The following is a 15725-nucleotide window of genomic DNA, read 5'->3' on the forward strand; positions in this document are numbered from 1 at the left end:
CCGCCGCCACCGCCTCCCCCGCCGCCGCAGCTCCAGCACCAGCCGCCCCGCCGCCGCCGTCGCCGTCGCCGCCCGGACCCCGGCGCGCTGAATGCAGGTGAGGAGGGGGCGCAGGGCCTTGGCGACCCCAGACCCCGGCGCCCTGCGCGCCCGCCGTCCCGCGAGCCGGGGTCCGGGCCCCGCCGGCCCCGGTGGCTTCCCTTCTGGGCGGGCGGGACCGAGGCCCGCCCGTGGGTGTTTGTGTTTGCGTCTGCGGCCGCGGCTCTGGAGAGGAAGCATCTGTGGGGGCCTGGTGCGCGCGGGCGCGCGTGTTTGTGTGTGTTTCCCCTGCCGCGGGGAAATGGCTGCTGTTGCTCGTCCTGGGCCAGAGGAAGAGAATGAGGTAGAGTGTTTTCGTACCTCTGAGTAGGATGAAGAGTGTTGGGAAGACGAGCGCGCCCCTGGGGAAATGAGGTTGGAGAAAGGCGAATGTGTGAGTGGGCTGCAAGTTGAGACTTTGGCGGGTGGGGAGGCGGCCCCGAGGGTGTGTGTCGGGTGTGGGGATGACCCATGTCTCTGTCAGAGGCGGCGAAGGTTCCGGGGTGTGCGTGTGTGTGTGTGTGTGTGTGTGTGTGGTGGGGTGGGGGTCAGAAGTCCAAGACTCTGGGGGTGGGATCGTTGTATCTGGGACCCCCAAGTGGCACGTCCCTCCGCTTTGAGGCCGAGGCTCCGAAGCCTCGCAGGTGAGAGCTGCTCCGCGGCGGCTGACCCGGCAGGGCGAGCGTGTGCTGCACACGTACAGCCGCCGGGCTGGGAGAGCTGCGCGTCCCGGCAGCGCCGCTGTTCTCGGGGCCGCGGTAGGGAGCGCGCCGGCCTGCGGCGCGGCCTAACCGCCTCCGCTCCCGCCCGCCTCCCGCGGGCCTCCCGGGACGCATCCCGGGCCGCCGGGCCGCGCGGGCCCTGGACGCTGTCTCGGGCCTGGGCAGGTGAGGGTCGGAGGCGAGACGTGCCGATTGCGGTCGCCTTGGCCGCCTCCGCGACTCCTGAGGAGAGGCGAAAGCATATTTTGGTGTTGGAACTGCAAGTCTCCCCCCGGCCAGCGGTGGGACCGGAGGGAAAGTGAATCAAAGCAGTACATCTCGGGAATACGCGGTGTCGAGATCCCTTTTTTCATTTTTTTCTTAAGGCTACGTGGAGGGCTTAAGTACATGTTTTCAGTTTTCGTTGCAAATACTTTGTGGTTGGTAAGCTATTTACTTTTTTTTTTTTTTTTTTTTTTAAGATAAGTATTTTCTTGGAGGGGCGGGGAATAGAAATGGAAGCTGGCTTCCCTGTCCTGTGGTGTTGATGGGATTGGATCGATTTTGTGCATTTGAAAATTGTTTTATCCTGCCTCCTAGGGGGAAAGGCGTGTACACGCCTAGCCGAGGAGGTCGGTGAGGATGAGGAAGTTATTGGAGCTGTCATCCTCCTTAACTGAACTGGGTAAATTTAGCTTAGGCTGTTTAGATAGATTTATGTTCAGGCAGTTTAGCCGAACCATTTGTACGCGTTGGAACCACAGTACTACGTTTTAGGAGATACGTTATTGCCTCTAGTTATCTTAATTGTCAATCAAGATAGTTGTGCACAAACACGTTTTCCCTCACAGTCTCCAAAATCTAGATCAAACAGCCTCTATTGTCTATTCAACGTGTGCTCCTGGAAATCTATTTTGAGAGTAATCTTAGTAAAAGGCAACTGTAAAGAGAAATCTGCCAATAGGTGTACAGTGCATTTGAGAATTAAATATAAATGCCATTTGGATAATTATTCGTTAATTTACTTCACTCTCTTTCCATTTGCATCTAGTTAGCTCATCTAGCTAAAACCCTGTGGGTAAAGTCATGATAATATATTGGATCCTTGAAGGCCATGCCCTGTATAATGGCCAGAGATTGGTCCTTTCTGAACCTAATCTCACCAAGAAATGTTCTGTGCTGTTCACTGGGAAGTGGAGTAACAGTAAGAGAGGTGGATAGCTGTTTTCTGCTACCATTACTGGAAAAACAACACACAGTTTAGTGGGACAAAGACTGTTTTACAGACCTTGGAACTCAGTCTGTGCCATTTTTCTTAGCTGTTTGACCTAAGGCAAGGTACCTTGATATCAATAAGCCTTTGATTTCTCATCTGCAATAAAGAGATAATACACTTATAGTAAGGTTGTCTGAGGATAGAATGAAAAAAACATGTTTGGCGTGTTGTAGATGCTTAGTTAAGTATTACTTCCTCCTGCAGTACTGAGTGTGGGCATTGAAAAACATGAGTACAAATACTCATTTAATTACCGAAAGCAGTATTATGTAACTAAGTTAAAAATCAAGACAATAGAACGTTTCAGAGTCCTTTGATATACATAAGGTATAGATAAACAACTTTTAATGTATTTTAGAATTGTTTTTCTAAAAATAAGACTTATTAAAATGCCTAGTGTACTAGTTTATAGTGACCGTACAGTCATATTTAATATTTTTAAATACTTTTTAATATGCTATCTCTCATTACTCTTTTAATGAGTTCTTGCTATGTAGCCCTGGAAAAAAATATTTAAGCTATATGTAGCACACATATGTTCCAATACAATCAAACATTAAAAAGGATCAAAGAACTAGAGTTTATGTAGGTCCACAAAGTGTAAGTGCTACAAACATTGCTATATAATTCTTTTAGTTTATGTCGACTGATTCTGGTAAACAAAACCTTTGTAATATGTTCCTGAATGAAAGCAAAAATTTTCTATCAACTTTAAATAATTTCCTATTTTTATTCTGTGTAGAGAAGTAAATGTTCTGTTCATTTACTTTTAACTGTATTGTGGTGGAAAAAGTGATGGTATGGAGTTTAAGGCAAAGGCAACAGGTTAATAAATGACTTTTTCTTTTCTTTTTTTTTTTTTTTTGGTGAAGGCAGATTAAAAAGAATGAGAGAAGTTTTAGTGGCTTAAGTTTGTAATATCTTTGTTTACCAATGCCAAGTTTCCTAGTTAGGTCTTATATCATTATATTAGCAATATTAAACTTTAAAAAAAGCCTAGCAAAGCACTAAAATTTCAGCAAATTTGTGAAGGATTTTTGTGAAGGATAGTAGGGACGATTTTATTAGGATACAAAATGTCATGGTTTTGTTAAAGTGAGTGTGTTATAGGTATGTGTGCATTTACAACAAACAATTATCTGCCATGTTATTTAAAGGAAGAATTATTCCCTTAAAATTATAAATGATAACTTTCAATACTTTAAAAACAATAAAATAGAATTTTGCTTTTAACTAAGTATTTGGTAATTTTCACAAGACATTATGAGTTATAGTATTTTAAAACTTCCTACATTTTTTAATTCGGGGGAATTGAGGAAAACATTTCTGTAATATGAAAATAATGAATTAATAAATTAAGATTTGTAGACAGTGAAATTTATTATTAACAGTGGAACTACTCATGCTGTTATTGTTTAAAGGAATTACATTCCAACAAAATCAAGGTGGCAAATTGTTTAGGTTTTTTAATGTAATGTTACTTAAATGGGCTTTTAAACAATCTTTCTAAAGATTTGAATTGAAATACTTATAACTTTGTGCGTATATTAGTTTGAGTAATGCTACTTATGGTAATAAATACACTCCAAAATTTCAATGACTTAACACATGTAAGTTTATATTTTGCTCATATAACAGTTCAGTGCAGGTTAGTAGGCTTGTGACTTTCCTCCATCTGGTAGTTAGGCCCCCAGATTTCTTTTGTCTTATAGCTGCACCATTCCCTAAGGCCTTGGAGCCCTGTCTATTACCCACAGACTATTTCTTAACAATCCCCAGACTTGAAATGACAAACATCTGCCCATATTTCGTTGGTGAGAATTTGTCACAGAGTCTTATTTAAATGCAAGGGAAATGGGAATGTAGTCTCTGGATAGTGGACAACTTGGGGCATTTCATGATGTTATTTTAGATGATAACATATTTATGAAATTATGTCTAAAAATGAATTATAATACTTAAAAAAAATTGTTTTCCATCTTCAAAGAGTAAAATTAGGGGGAGGGAGAAGAGAAGGGAAGGAATAAAAGCCATAAGAAGAGGAGGAGGAAGGAACTTTCTGCTATGAGGAGTTTGAATGACAAGAGAACTTCAGCTATTTAAAGATACATATTTTACAGAGAACATTACAAATGTATTTTATAACTATTAGTGGGTCTCTCCTAAACTATCCACTTATTGTCATTGTGGTCTGCTGGGTTCCGGCTGTTTGAGTTGTTTCTCTTCATACTTTGAAATTAGTTTAGATTTCAGTTTTTGGTGTATAGTTTTATGGAAAATATATTTTTTTGGATTTTCTTTTTCCGTTGTTGATTTCAAACATTATTATTATTATTACTTTATATGTTAAGAAAGTATCATTTATGTAGGCCTTACCATGTTTTATTCTTTGCTCTTGGCCATTTTTGTAATTCTAATGTCATTATATTAATATATGTGATCCTTAGAACAATAAATCATCAAGTAAACATCAAGTAAAGTATTAATTATTAATTTGCACTTGTGTTTTATGATGAAAATTCTACAACTTTAACTATACTGACACCAAATCTCTTCTAAATTAAATGCATATTATCTCTGGACAACTTGAATTTTAATTGAATTGAAATTTATTCTTTCATTGCCTAGGAATCTTGTAATGTGAAACCTCAGCTCCATGGTCCACCTATGCTTATTGTTATTCTGAAGAGTTTGGTTGGGGATCTGGAGAGTTTATATAAACCTGTAGTCTCCAAAATGAAGATTTTTGCATAGTCTGGTTAACTCTGTGGCAAATATTTTTAATATTTTGCATTTTGAAAATTAAAAACCTTATCCAAGGGCCCATTTTGTACCCATTTTTATACTCAGTTCTAAAGAGAAGTATGAAAGAAGTAGGAGAAATCCTTGTGAAGCTCAGAGCTTATGAGTAAGGGAGATAAAACAATTTAGTTATTCAAAACAATAACCGCAGGTCACTATAGAATGAACTGTTTACAGACATTGTGAGAGGGAGTAACAACATGGAATGGGTGGGTAAGTTAGGGACTACTTAGAGAAAGAGTTGAGAGGCTTTTTTTTTTGGTAACAGCTTTTTTGAGATATAATTCACTTACCATAGAAGTAGTCTATTTAACATATATAACTCAGTAGTGTTTAGTATATTCATATTTGTGCAGCCATCACCACAATTTTAGAACATTTTAATCACCTGAAATATAAATTCTGTATTCTTTAAGAGTTAGCCATCATTTTCCCACACTCTTAGGCTAGGCAATCACTTTTCTATTTTCTGACTATAGCCTCTTCTGGACATTTTATACAAATGGAATTGTAATAGAATATGTGGTCTTCTTTTACTTTCTCTGTTTTCCAGGTACATTTGCATATGTACTTTCTTTTTATGACTGCATAATATGCCATCGTTTGGATATACCACATCTTGTTTATCAGTTGATGAGCATTTGGGTTGTTTCTACTTTTTGCGTATTGTATATTATGCTATGAACAACATGTGTAAGATTTCGAGTGTATAGTTTTTTTTTAGTTTTTTTTGTGTATATGCCGAGGAGTGGAATTGCTGGATCACATGGTACCTCTATGTTTAAACTCTTGACAAATTTCCATCCAGACTGTTTTCCAAAGCAGCCTCACCATTTCACATCTCTTCCAACAGTGAGCACGAGGGCTCCAGTTCCTGTAAATCCTTGCCAACATTTGTTATCTTTTCTATCATAGCTCTCCTAGTGGGCATTAAGTAGTAGTACCTCATTGTGATTTTGATTTGCATTTCCCTAATGAAGCTGAGCATCTTTTCATTTCCTTCTTGGCCATTTGTGTATCTTTTTTTGAGAGTTGTATATTCAGATCTTTTACCCATTTTTAAATTATTTTTTATTTTTATTGAGTTGGAAGAGTCCTCTGTATATTATAGATACAGGACCCTTATCACATATGTGATTTGTAAATATTTTCTCCCATTTAATGAATTGTCTTTTCACTTTGCTGATGGTGGAATTTTAGGAATAAAAGTTTTTAATTTTCATGAAGTCTACTTTTTCTTGTTGCTTGTGCTTTTGGTGTCATATCTAAGAAATCATTTACTAATCTAAGCTCACAAAGATTTTTCTGTTTTGTCTTAAGTTTTTTATAGTTTTAGCTCATATTTAGACCTTTGATCTATTTTGAGTTAATTACTGTATATGGAAGTATATGTATGTGATGAAGGAGTCTAATATTATTCCTTTGCATGTGGATATTCAGTTGTTCAGTACCATTTGTCGGAAAGACTATTCTTTCCTCTATAGCGCATTATCTTGTCACTCATCAAAAATCAATTAACATTAAATGTGAGGGTTTATTTCTGGACTTTCAATTTTATTTCATTGATCTATATGATTTTGCCTATACCAGTACCGTCTTTACTGCTGTAGCTTTGTAATTAAGAAGTATGAGTCCTCCAACTTTATTCTTCTTTTTCAAGATTGTTTTGACTATTTGGGGTCTTGTATTTCTATTTGAATTTTAGGATTACCTTGTCAATTTCTGCATAGACGCCAGCTGGGATTTTGATAGGAATTGTGTTAAATCTGTAGATCATTTTGGGGAGCACTGCCATCTTAAAAATATTAAATCTTCCTATTCAGGAACATGGGATCTTTCCATTTATTTCGATTTTCTTTGATTTATTTCAACAATGTTTTGCAGTGTTCAGAGAATTTTGCAATTATTGCATTTATTCCTAAATATTTTATTCTTTTAGATGTGATTGTAAATGGAATTGTTTTCTTTTGCTTTTTTTTTTTTTTTGAATTCTTAATTCGATTTTTGGGTTTACTGCAAGTGTATAAAAATACAGTTGATCTTTGTGTATCACTTTTGTATTTTGAAGCCTTGCCAAACTTGTTTATGTATTCTAATGGATTTTTAGTGGATTCTGTAAGATATTCTGTATAACAAGGATCATGCCATCTATAAATAAATATAGTTTTACTTTTTCAATCCGGATGTATTTTATTTCATGCCTAATTGTCCTGGTTTAAATCTCTAATATATTGTTGAAAAGAAGTGTCAAGAGCAGAAATCCTTGTCTTGTTCCTGATCTTGGGGGGGAAAGCCTGCGGTCTTTGACTATTAAGTGTATTAGCTGTGGGGTTTTCACAGATGCCTTTTTATCATGTTGAGGAAGTGCCCTTCTTTTCCCAGTTTGCTGAGTGTTTTATCATGAAGAGAAGTTAGGTTTGAGTTTTACTGGAAGTATGACATGTGGATTAGAAAATTGAATATGCTATGTCTAGTAATGGGTGGGAATAATAATGTTTAACTTGTTTAGAAAAGAGGGCCTGGCTTCCCACCCCCTCTTTCCCTCTCTCTCCTTCCTCCCCACCCTACTCCTTTAATGCTAATTGTCTTCTCATTGATCCATAGGGGTAGACTCTTTATTGTTTACTGAAGATTTTCTGAATAATTCAGATTTCTTGAGCAATGGAGAATATTGGTTTTTGTTTTTGTTTTTTAAACCTGGAGAATTTTTTTTTTTTTTGGTAGCTAGATTGGAGCGGGGAATGACACAGGGAGCAGAGAGAATACTAAATTGTAAATGAAGTGCTAATCATAGAATTAAAAAAAAAGGGAACAAACTTTTGTGGTATTGAGGTTATGGTTAATGAAGAATTCCATGTTTACTTTGAACCTGGTTGTCACCTGACTTTCCAAAATATTGCAGCATCAGTGGTTTTGTTTTTGTAAGTTTTCTAAAAAATTTAATAGCTTTCTTTGGAAATTTTGCTTTCCAAGGTAAGGTTATGTTTCACTCGATGTGGTGATTACCCTTTGTTTAATTTTTAAAACTTTAATTGTGTTTCCATGCAGCTACATTCTAATTAGATAAATATATATTTTTAAATTTTTTTTTCTTTCCTTCATGTTAAAAGTCTCAAGTTAAATAACTTAGGGTTTAGCTAAGAATCTTCCTGTTCAGGCAGAATTGGAATTTGGTAATTTCATTTTTGTTTCATATTCTCTTTTGTAGCAGGGTTATTACTTTTCATTATTTTTTTTTCAATCAATTTTAAAATCTCATTACAGATGAAAATTTATTTGTAACTTTTTCAAAGAAATTAGTTCACTTTGCTGCATTAGAGACTCATCATTCATACTGAATAGAAACCTAGTAATTTTAGCCTTTCATATTGTTTTCATTTATTAACACTAGAAATTGGTGACACAAAATAGAATTTATAACCGCTTTATCTTCCTTATATTCATTTTTTTTTTTTTTTTTGCAGAGAGAACCTCTCTCTCTAATCTTACAGTTTGGAATTTTATTTTTTCTTCCCAAATTATTTAAATAGATTCCCTACTTAAGTAACATAGATCAGCATTATATAATACCAGTCACAAATACTACTAAGAGAATAGAACTAAATTTAGTATATACCAACTTTAACGTTTCTGCACAGACTTTACCTATATATTTATTACTCTCTGACCTTAATATTTGCATTTAAACATAACAAAAAAACCGACAGGGTATGTTCTGCTATAGGTTTATATTTAATGCAGTCTTCTTTAGCATTACATGTAAATTTATGAAAGAATATATTGTGAATTACATACAGAATGGTAATCACCAAAAATATATTAACAAATATTTATTAAGCATCTGCTAGCTATAAACTGTATACAGGGTTCTGGGGACTAAAATGAAGTTTAGAATATAGTCTTTTCTACCAGGAGATGGAAAGTACTGAGTACTAAGGACTATGAAAAGCCATCTACTTCTCTTTAAATATGTAATTTAAATTAGTTTTCACAAAAATCCTGTGATTTAGACAGTATGATTCTCATTCTATATCTGGTTAAGAATATGAGCTTTGGTTCCTTCACTTTCTAGCTCTTGGGAAACTTGTTTAATTTCTTCATGCTTCAGTTTCCTCATCTGTAATAGAAAGATAATAGTCCTTATCTTACAGGGTTATTGTGAGGATTAAATGAAATAATATCTATAAAGTGTATAGAATAGTATGTGACACCTGTAGTAAAAAAAAAAAAAAAACTTAACTAAAAAATTCTATATATGTTAGCTATTACTGTTTCTTATTGGGCGACGTATAAGTTAAATAATAAGTCTTAAATATTGGTTAAAATAATATTTAAAACAGGATGTTTGACTCTAAAATACTTACCCTTTCACTACTTAAACTTATTAGATTTATCCTTGGATAAATAGCAAAACATTGAAGGCAGAATATGGTAAGTGACAAAGAACATTAAGTGTTATCACATACAGAGTACATATGGGTTTGTAATCTACAGAGATAAAGGTGTAGAAGTTGATCTCAGCTTTACATTTTGGAGAAGGAAGGAAAGGAAAAGTTAGTGGATTATTGCAACATCCTCCTTGCTTATCTCTCAGCATCCATTATTACTTCTTTTCTTTTCCTTTGTATGCATTGTTACCAGACAAATCCTTATAAAATTCAAAAAAGGACATTGCTTAAATCCCCTACATAAAATGCTTCAGTGATTATAGTTACTATTTTTTGGTTGCCTATTATGTATAAGTGAAGGAATTGGCAAATTTTCCCAATGTATAAGGTCACGTAGAGTAAATATTTTGGCTTTTTGGGTCACAAAAGATCTCTTATATTCTTTGTTTTTGTTGTAGTTTTTTCTTTTAACAATCCCTTAAGGATGTAAAACCATTTATTTCTGGCTTTGCTGAGGCCTGTGCTAGGAGATTCATGTGAATTAAGATCTTGTTAGAACATTGGCAAAATTTATATTAATCCCTATTTTATAGTTCAGGAAACTGAAGCTTAGGCAAATTTGATGAAAGTCACAAGGCAAGTAAATGTCAGAGCCTGAATTCAGATTTAGGTCATTAGAATTCCTGAACCTTTGTATTTTCCAGGATATCCTGCTGCCTCTTACTGCCTTTAAAATAAAATGGAGATTTCATAGTACTATGCGTAAAACTCCTCATGATCTTGTCCTTGTGTACCTTTCCAGTTTTATCATTTATTACTCCTTTCTTTTGAACATTCCCTAGCCTAGCTATACCGAGTGGCTTATTGCCTGGCTTATGCTTTATCTGTGTCTACAATACCTTATATTTAATGACCTCAGTGATTTTAATAATCCACCTCAGGTGCTCCCTATTCTGGGAAACCTTGCCAGACACTTCCAGTGTGTGCTTTATGCTCTTTCTTTGTTTTCCCCTAGAATCCTGTGCATTCCTCTTTCATAACATTTACCACATTGTCTTGTGTATACCTGCTTTTACATTAGATAGTGAGTTTTTAAGGGCACAGATAACCGACCTTTATGGCTTAACCCCTACTATGTAGTAAGTGTTTGGTATATTTTATGACCTTAGTAACTGTTTATTAAATGAATGAATAATCTAATGGCATTGAGAGTAGTAGGAATTATATTAACAAATATGCAGTAGCAGAAAGACTTGAGTCTGGATTCAAGGCTGAGAGAGAAATTGAGTTAATTCTAGATAACCTTCCATAGCTTCAGTGGGAACGAGGCTGATAAGGTAAATTGGAGCCTAATGATTATGGACGAGTTCAAATACCTGGGTAAGGAGTTAAAATTTTATCCTAGGTTCAACCGTACAGCAGCAAGTGTTTTTTATATCTGTAAATCGAGGTTCTCTTATTAATATTTGAGTTTTATGTTATAATGTCTTCAAATGTTTTTTAAAAGATTATGTATTTTAAGGCATAGGTATATGATAGTTTTGATTAATAGTTACTGTATATGTGTTTCTAGAATCTCATAATTATCAGTACTACTTTTAAAGACATTAGGAACATTGGGTGATTTTGAGCAGGTTGGTAGCAGTTTGAAAACAATTTTTTGAGATTAATCTGGTTGAGGTATGCAGAATCAGTTGAGATCAGAATGGGAAAAGGGAGGCTCTTTTTAAAAGAGTTAACATATGAAGTAATAAGTCAAGAAATAGATCTGTGTCTCTGGGATAGAAAAAGAAAGCTTTTAAGTCAGAGAGATGACTGCGAGAAATCAGGAGACAGACAGTATGCCTGAGTAACTAGAATGTCCTCATGATTGGTTTCCCTTCCTGTTTCTCATGCATGGGTGCTGTGTTTGGCTGTGGGTAGATGGTGGTGGTATGGACTTTTTGGCGGCCTGGAGAAGGCTGTGGAGCCTAATTTTAAGTGAATGAATGAAAAAAATCTTATTAAAGTACTAGAATATATAAAAACAAATTTGCGATTGATATACTAATATATGTACTCTTTACTCATTGCATTTAAATAACAAGATATAGTAGTGAATCTAATAACTACCATAATTTCGAAGTAGTGATATGTAGATGATATTTTTAGATATCTGTAGCAACTCTAATTGACGGAAATCATAGTTACTGTTAATATTATGGTAGGTTGTCTAGGTCTGTTAGTGAAAATGGTGAAATAATTTTTTTTCCTATACTAATTTACAGATTTTCTGAAGTTTATGGAGCCCAGGTTAATAATCTTTGCTTGAATTGTCTCCTGGTTTCAATCTAGTCTGTAATTTTTCATAGTACTGTACTTTTCTTTGCAGATGGTAATTTTTTTTATGTCCGCTTTTTGGAAAGAAATTTTTGTGTTCTTTGTGAGAAAAATAAAACGCTGAAGAGCATAATTTTCTGGTTATCCTATCTCATGGCAATCAAGACTGTTAGTAGTGTAATATATGTAGTACCATTATCTGTTTCTGGGCAATATGTATTTATATATCTATATAAACATACAAAAATAGAATCATCCTGTCACACTTTTTTTTTGTTAACTTGCTTTTTTAAATTTAAAAGCATAGCCATTTTCCCATCAATAGGTATGCCTCATGCTTTAAAAATTTATAGTATTAAAAAATTGAGATATACATCATATAACAAAACTCACCATTTTAAAGTATTTCAGCTATGTTATAAACACCACTACTGTCTACTTCTAGAATATTTCCATCACCCTCAAAAGAAACCTCATACCTATTAGCAGTTCCAATTTGCCCATTCTACCATCTGCTAGCAACCATCAATTTGCTTTCTGTCTCTGTGGATTTGCCTATTCTAGGTATTTTGTGTAAATGGAATCATAAAATATTTGACCTTTTGTGTCTGGCTTCTTTCACTTACTATGTTTTCAAGATTGTTCCATGTTGTAGCATGTAACACTATTTTATTCCTTTTTGTGGCTAATTTTGCCGTTGTGTGGATATACCATATCTTGTCCATCTTTTCATTCGCTGATGTACATTTGGGTGATTTTTACTTTTCGGCTATTGTAAATCTGCTGTGAATATTTACTAGTTTTTGTGGGGACATGTTTTTACTTCTCTTGGGTATATAACTAGGAGCAGAATTACTGGCTTATGATAATTCTATGTTTAACTTTTTGAGAAATTGACAAACTTTTTCACAGCAGCTGCATCATTCTGCATTTCCAGAAAATGTTTTTTTAATGTCTAAATTGTAATCAATTTTATTGATGTGCTGTAATTTGGTCCCCTATTAATTGGCAGTTGATTTCTTTCGCTTTGGCAGTTATCAGCAATAATGCAGTGAAGACTTGTATATACACCTTTGTACACTTTTTTAGAAGATAAATTTCTAGAAGTAGACATGCTGGATTAAAATGACTGCACATTTAAAACAGAAAGTGTTGCAAAATATTACATTCCCACCAGTTATGTAATGAATGCTTCTTTCCTCAAATTCTTATTCACATTGTTAATCTTTGCCCTTCTGATAATGAAGAATATATGTAGCATATCATATTTTTCTCACTGTCTCTTTGATCAGGTTTTTATTCATAATTAGCTGTGCATATCATTTTTTTAATTTGCAATTTTTTTTTATTAATAGAGGGGTTATATTATTCCCTTTTTCCTCCTTTTTGGGCCATTGTATATATACTTTTGTAATTTGTCTCATCATGATCTTTACCCCAAATTTTCTATTGGGGTGTTGACATTTTTAAAAAATTCATTTGTAAGAGCTGTTTATATTTTAGAAACATTACCTTGCTGTTCATTATGAATATTACAGAGGCTTTTTGCTCCAGTTTCCTTTTTATCTTTAGGCTTTATGACTTCAGTCTTTCCTTATGGGCATGAAAATTTTTTTATGTTTAATCTGTCACTCTTTCTCTTTAGATCTTTATCTTGTTTAGAAAAGTTTTCTGCACCCCACCATTGTGAGATGATTGTCTTGCATTTTCTTCTAGAAATGTCTAAAATTAAACTTGTTGTGGTTTAGTAGAAGCTTTGATTTTATAGTTAGACTTACTCATGTTCAAATTCCATTCCAGTCACTTATTAGCTATGATAAGTGTTGGATGTTTCACAACTTCTTTGTAGTTTAGCTTCCTCATTGTTAAGATGGCAATTAATAATACAGTTTATAATTTTAGTGAAATTAAATATGATAATGTGTGAAATCGTTTTGCATAGTATCAGGACGCAGGCATGGTTTCTCTCTTTCACTCAAACTCATCTTTCTTCAGCCAACTTGAAAATCTGATTCAAAAGATAAGTGAAAGAGAAGTGTCAAAAAATAGAGGGTAGTCTTGAGTTTTCAAACCCAGGGAAGCCATACAGGATGAGTACTGACTAAAAGGGATTTGCAAATCGATTTAGAAGTTCCAAGTAAAATATGTTTAATGAGAACATTTTTCGTTAGAATAATGAGAGAAAGCCACATTTTAATAGATGAGGACTAAATAAAACCATATAACATACACAAAGGATGATATATGCATAGACAACATGTATCCATCATTATTTATAATATCTTAGAGAAGTAGTTATAACTTTACTTTTTCTCTCATTATTAGAATGCTAGTAAGAACATAGGGGTAGCAATAGTAACATATATAGTATATTTATATTGTGTGTATAAATCGTACACAATTTAGGTCATTTTTACTATTAGTTACAAATTACAATCCTTGTAGCACTTTTCACAGTCATTAGCCTGATCAAGAACTGCTCCAATTGAATTTTATTCTTACTAGCTTTTATGGTATTTATACACATTTCTTTATTAAATTACAGTTGTCGTAAGCATTGTTATATATCTTTTGTGGAATGCAACCTTAAACCCATTTTAGAGAGGAGATAGGAAATAAATGAATATTTACAATATAGCGGACGTTGTGTACATTTTTCTCAGCTTTCATAGACTAAAGTTTTTGGGGGCAGAGAACACAGTTCTCATAATTAAAAATAATAGATTTTTGATGTATTTTAAAGCGTTATGTTTTCTTTTTCTCTTTTTGTGAAATATCCTCAAAATAAAGTTTTAAAAAAGTTAATAAAAATGTTTAATTCTTACTCAAATGGGGAAATAACAGACACATGGATTGTGTGCAGCTGAGTTTTAGAAATTCATATCAAATTCTATTCCTTGACTCTGACTCATTTCTGTCGTTCCTAGTATGTTGTAAGTATACTGTCCTCATTTTGTCAGCCTCAGAAACAAGAAGGAAGTTCTGTATTGGTTAGCTCAGGAGGAAGGTAATGAGTTTAAGTAACAAAACAGGAAATTTGTTTCTCTGTGACCTTTGATGAGTTTGTGAAGTTGGCATTTGACTGCAGTATTGAAATTCAGAAGAGTTTTATATTTAGTTTGCTTTGTTGCTTTTGCACAATATCTACCTGCCAGGAAAAACTAGGAATCCAAGTTAAAGGCTCTGTTCCCTTTATGGGAAATGATGGAACAATACTCTTCCTTCTGCTGACAAAATCTGGATATCTATTTTACAATGGCTGGTTTTTGCTTTCACATAGGGCCAAAGTATCCTTTTCCTGGAACCAAGCTTGACTCAAAGCTTTTCTGAGTTCTCTTATTCTTTATCTTTGTAAGTAACTATTTTAGAGAGCTGATACCCCTCCCCTTCAAACCTTTTCCGCTTAGTACAAAGCACCACCTTCTTTACAGTCATTTATATGAGTAGAGTGAGTACTCTCATAGGCATTTATTCATGCCAAAAAGCTAAGGATTATCTCTGTTGTTTAGTACTATCTGTTTTGGATCAAGGTGACTCAGCATTATCCCTGCCTTTTAAATTCTTTTATAATTAAGTTGTTGGCACCTTAGAATCCTTTTCAAGATGGAGTTTCTCTCTCTGCTTTACCAAGTTTTATCCTAGAGTTTGGTTACTAAGGTTTTCTGTTTTATACCATTCTTTTTAATGGAGCTTTGTAGTTTTGGATATGGCTTTTTCCAAATTCTAAACCCTGCTTCTCAGATAAAGTAAAACTAGTTTAACACTTTTTTTTTTTTTTTTTTTTTTTTTTAGTATATTTTGCTGTGTACATCTAATGCTGAAGCATTATAGTATTTGATTCAGGTCAAAAGTGTGGGGCAGCTGTGATGGTTACTCTTAGACTTTCATTATCAGTTAACTTTGTACTCAAGATTTCATTAAATTATTTTCCAAAGAAACACAAAAGCTAAAATAATTAGAAAAGCTATTCATTATGAAAATTATAGACATGAGTTAAATTCTTAATTTTTTATACTCATTTGATTATTTTCTAGTAACAGAAACCAAATAATTTCTTGAATTAGTGTTTATATATTCTTGATGCAATATGTTCTTAGTTTATATAAAGACAATATTTTGTTTTATAAACAAACTTAAGATGTTATATTTGTGAAATACTAC

At 34.5% G+C, this 15725-nt stretch overlaps 1 protein-coding gene across 3 annotated transcripts in view; it reads left to right on the plus strand.

The window, feature by feature from the left end:
* Window positions 1-6: 6 nt before the first annotated feature.
* CNOT6L (CCR4-NOT transcription complex subunit 6 like) overlaps window positions 7-15725 on the plus strand; it is a 98290-nt gene continuing 82571 nt past the window's right edge. The window contains exon 1 of one of the 3 annotated variants that reach the window (XM_016154416.2): window positions 7-97. Coding sequence is in view for 1 of the 3 variants with exons in the window: in XM_016154415.2 (XP_016009901.1) it covers window positions 378-382 (5 nt within the window). In the remaining 2 variants the exon portion in view is untranslated. Of the gene's footprint in view, window positions 98-210; window positions 473-15725 lie in introns of those variants that run through there. The other 2 variants (XM_016154417.2, XM_016154415.2) reach the window with 2 other exon arrangements.

Source organism: Rousettus aegyptiacus, unplaced genomic scaffold (assembly GCF_014176215.1).
Source record: "Rousettus aegyptiacus isolate mRouAeg1 unplaced genomic scaffold, mRouAeg1.p scaffold_m13_p_10, whole genome shotgun sequence".
Taxonomy (NCBI): domain Eukaryota; kingdom Metazoa; phylum Chordata; class Mammalia; order Chiroptera; family Pteropodidae; genus Rousettus; species Rousettus aegyptiacus.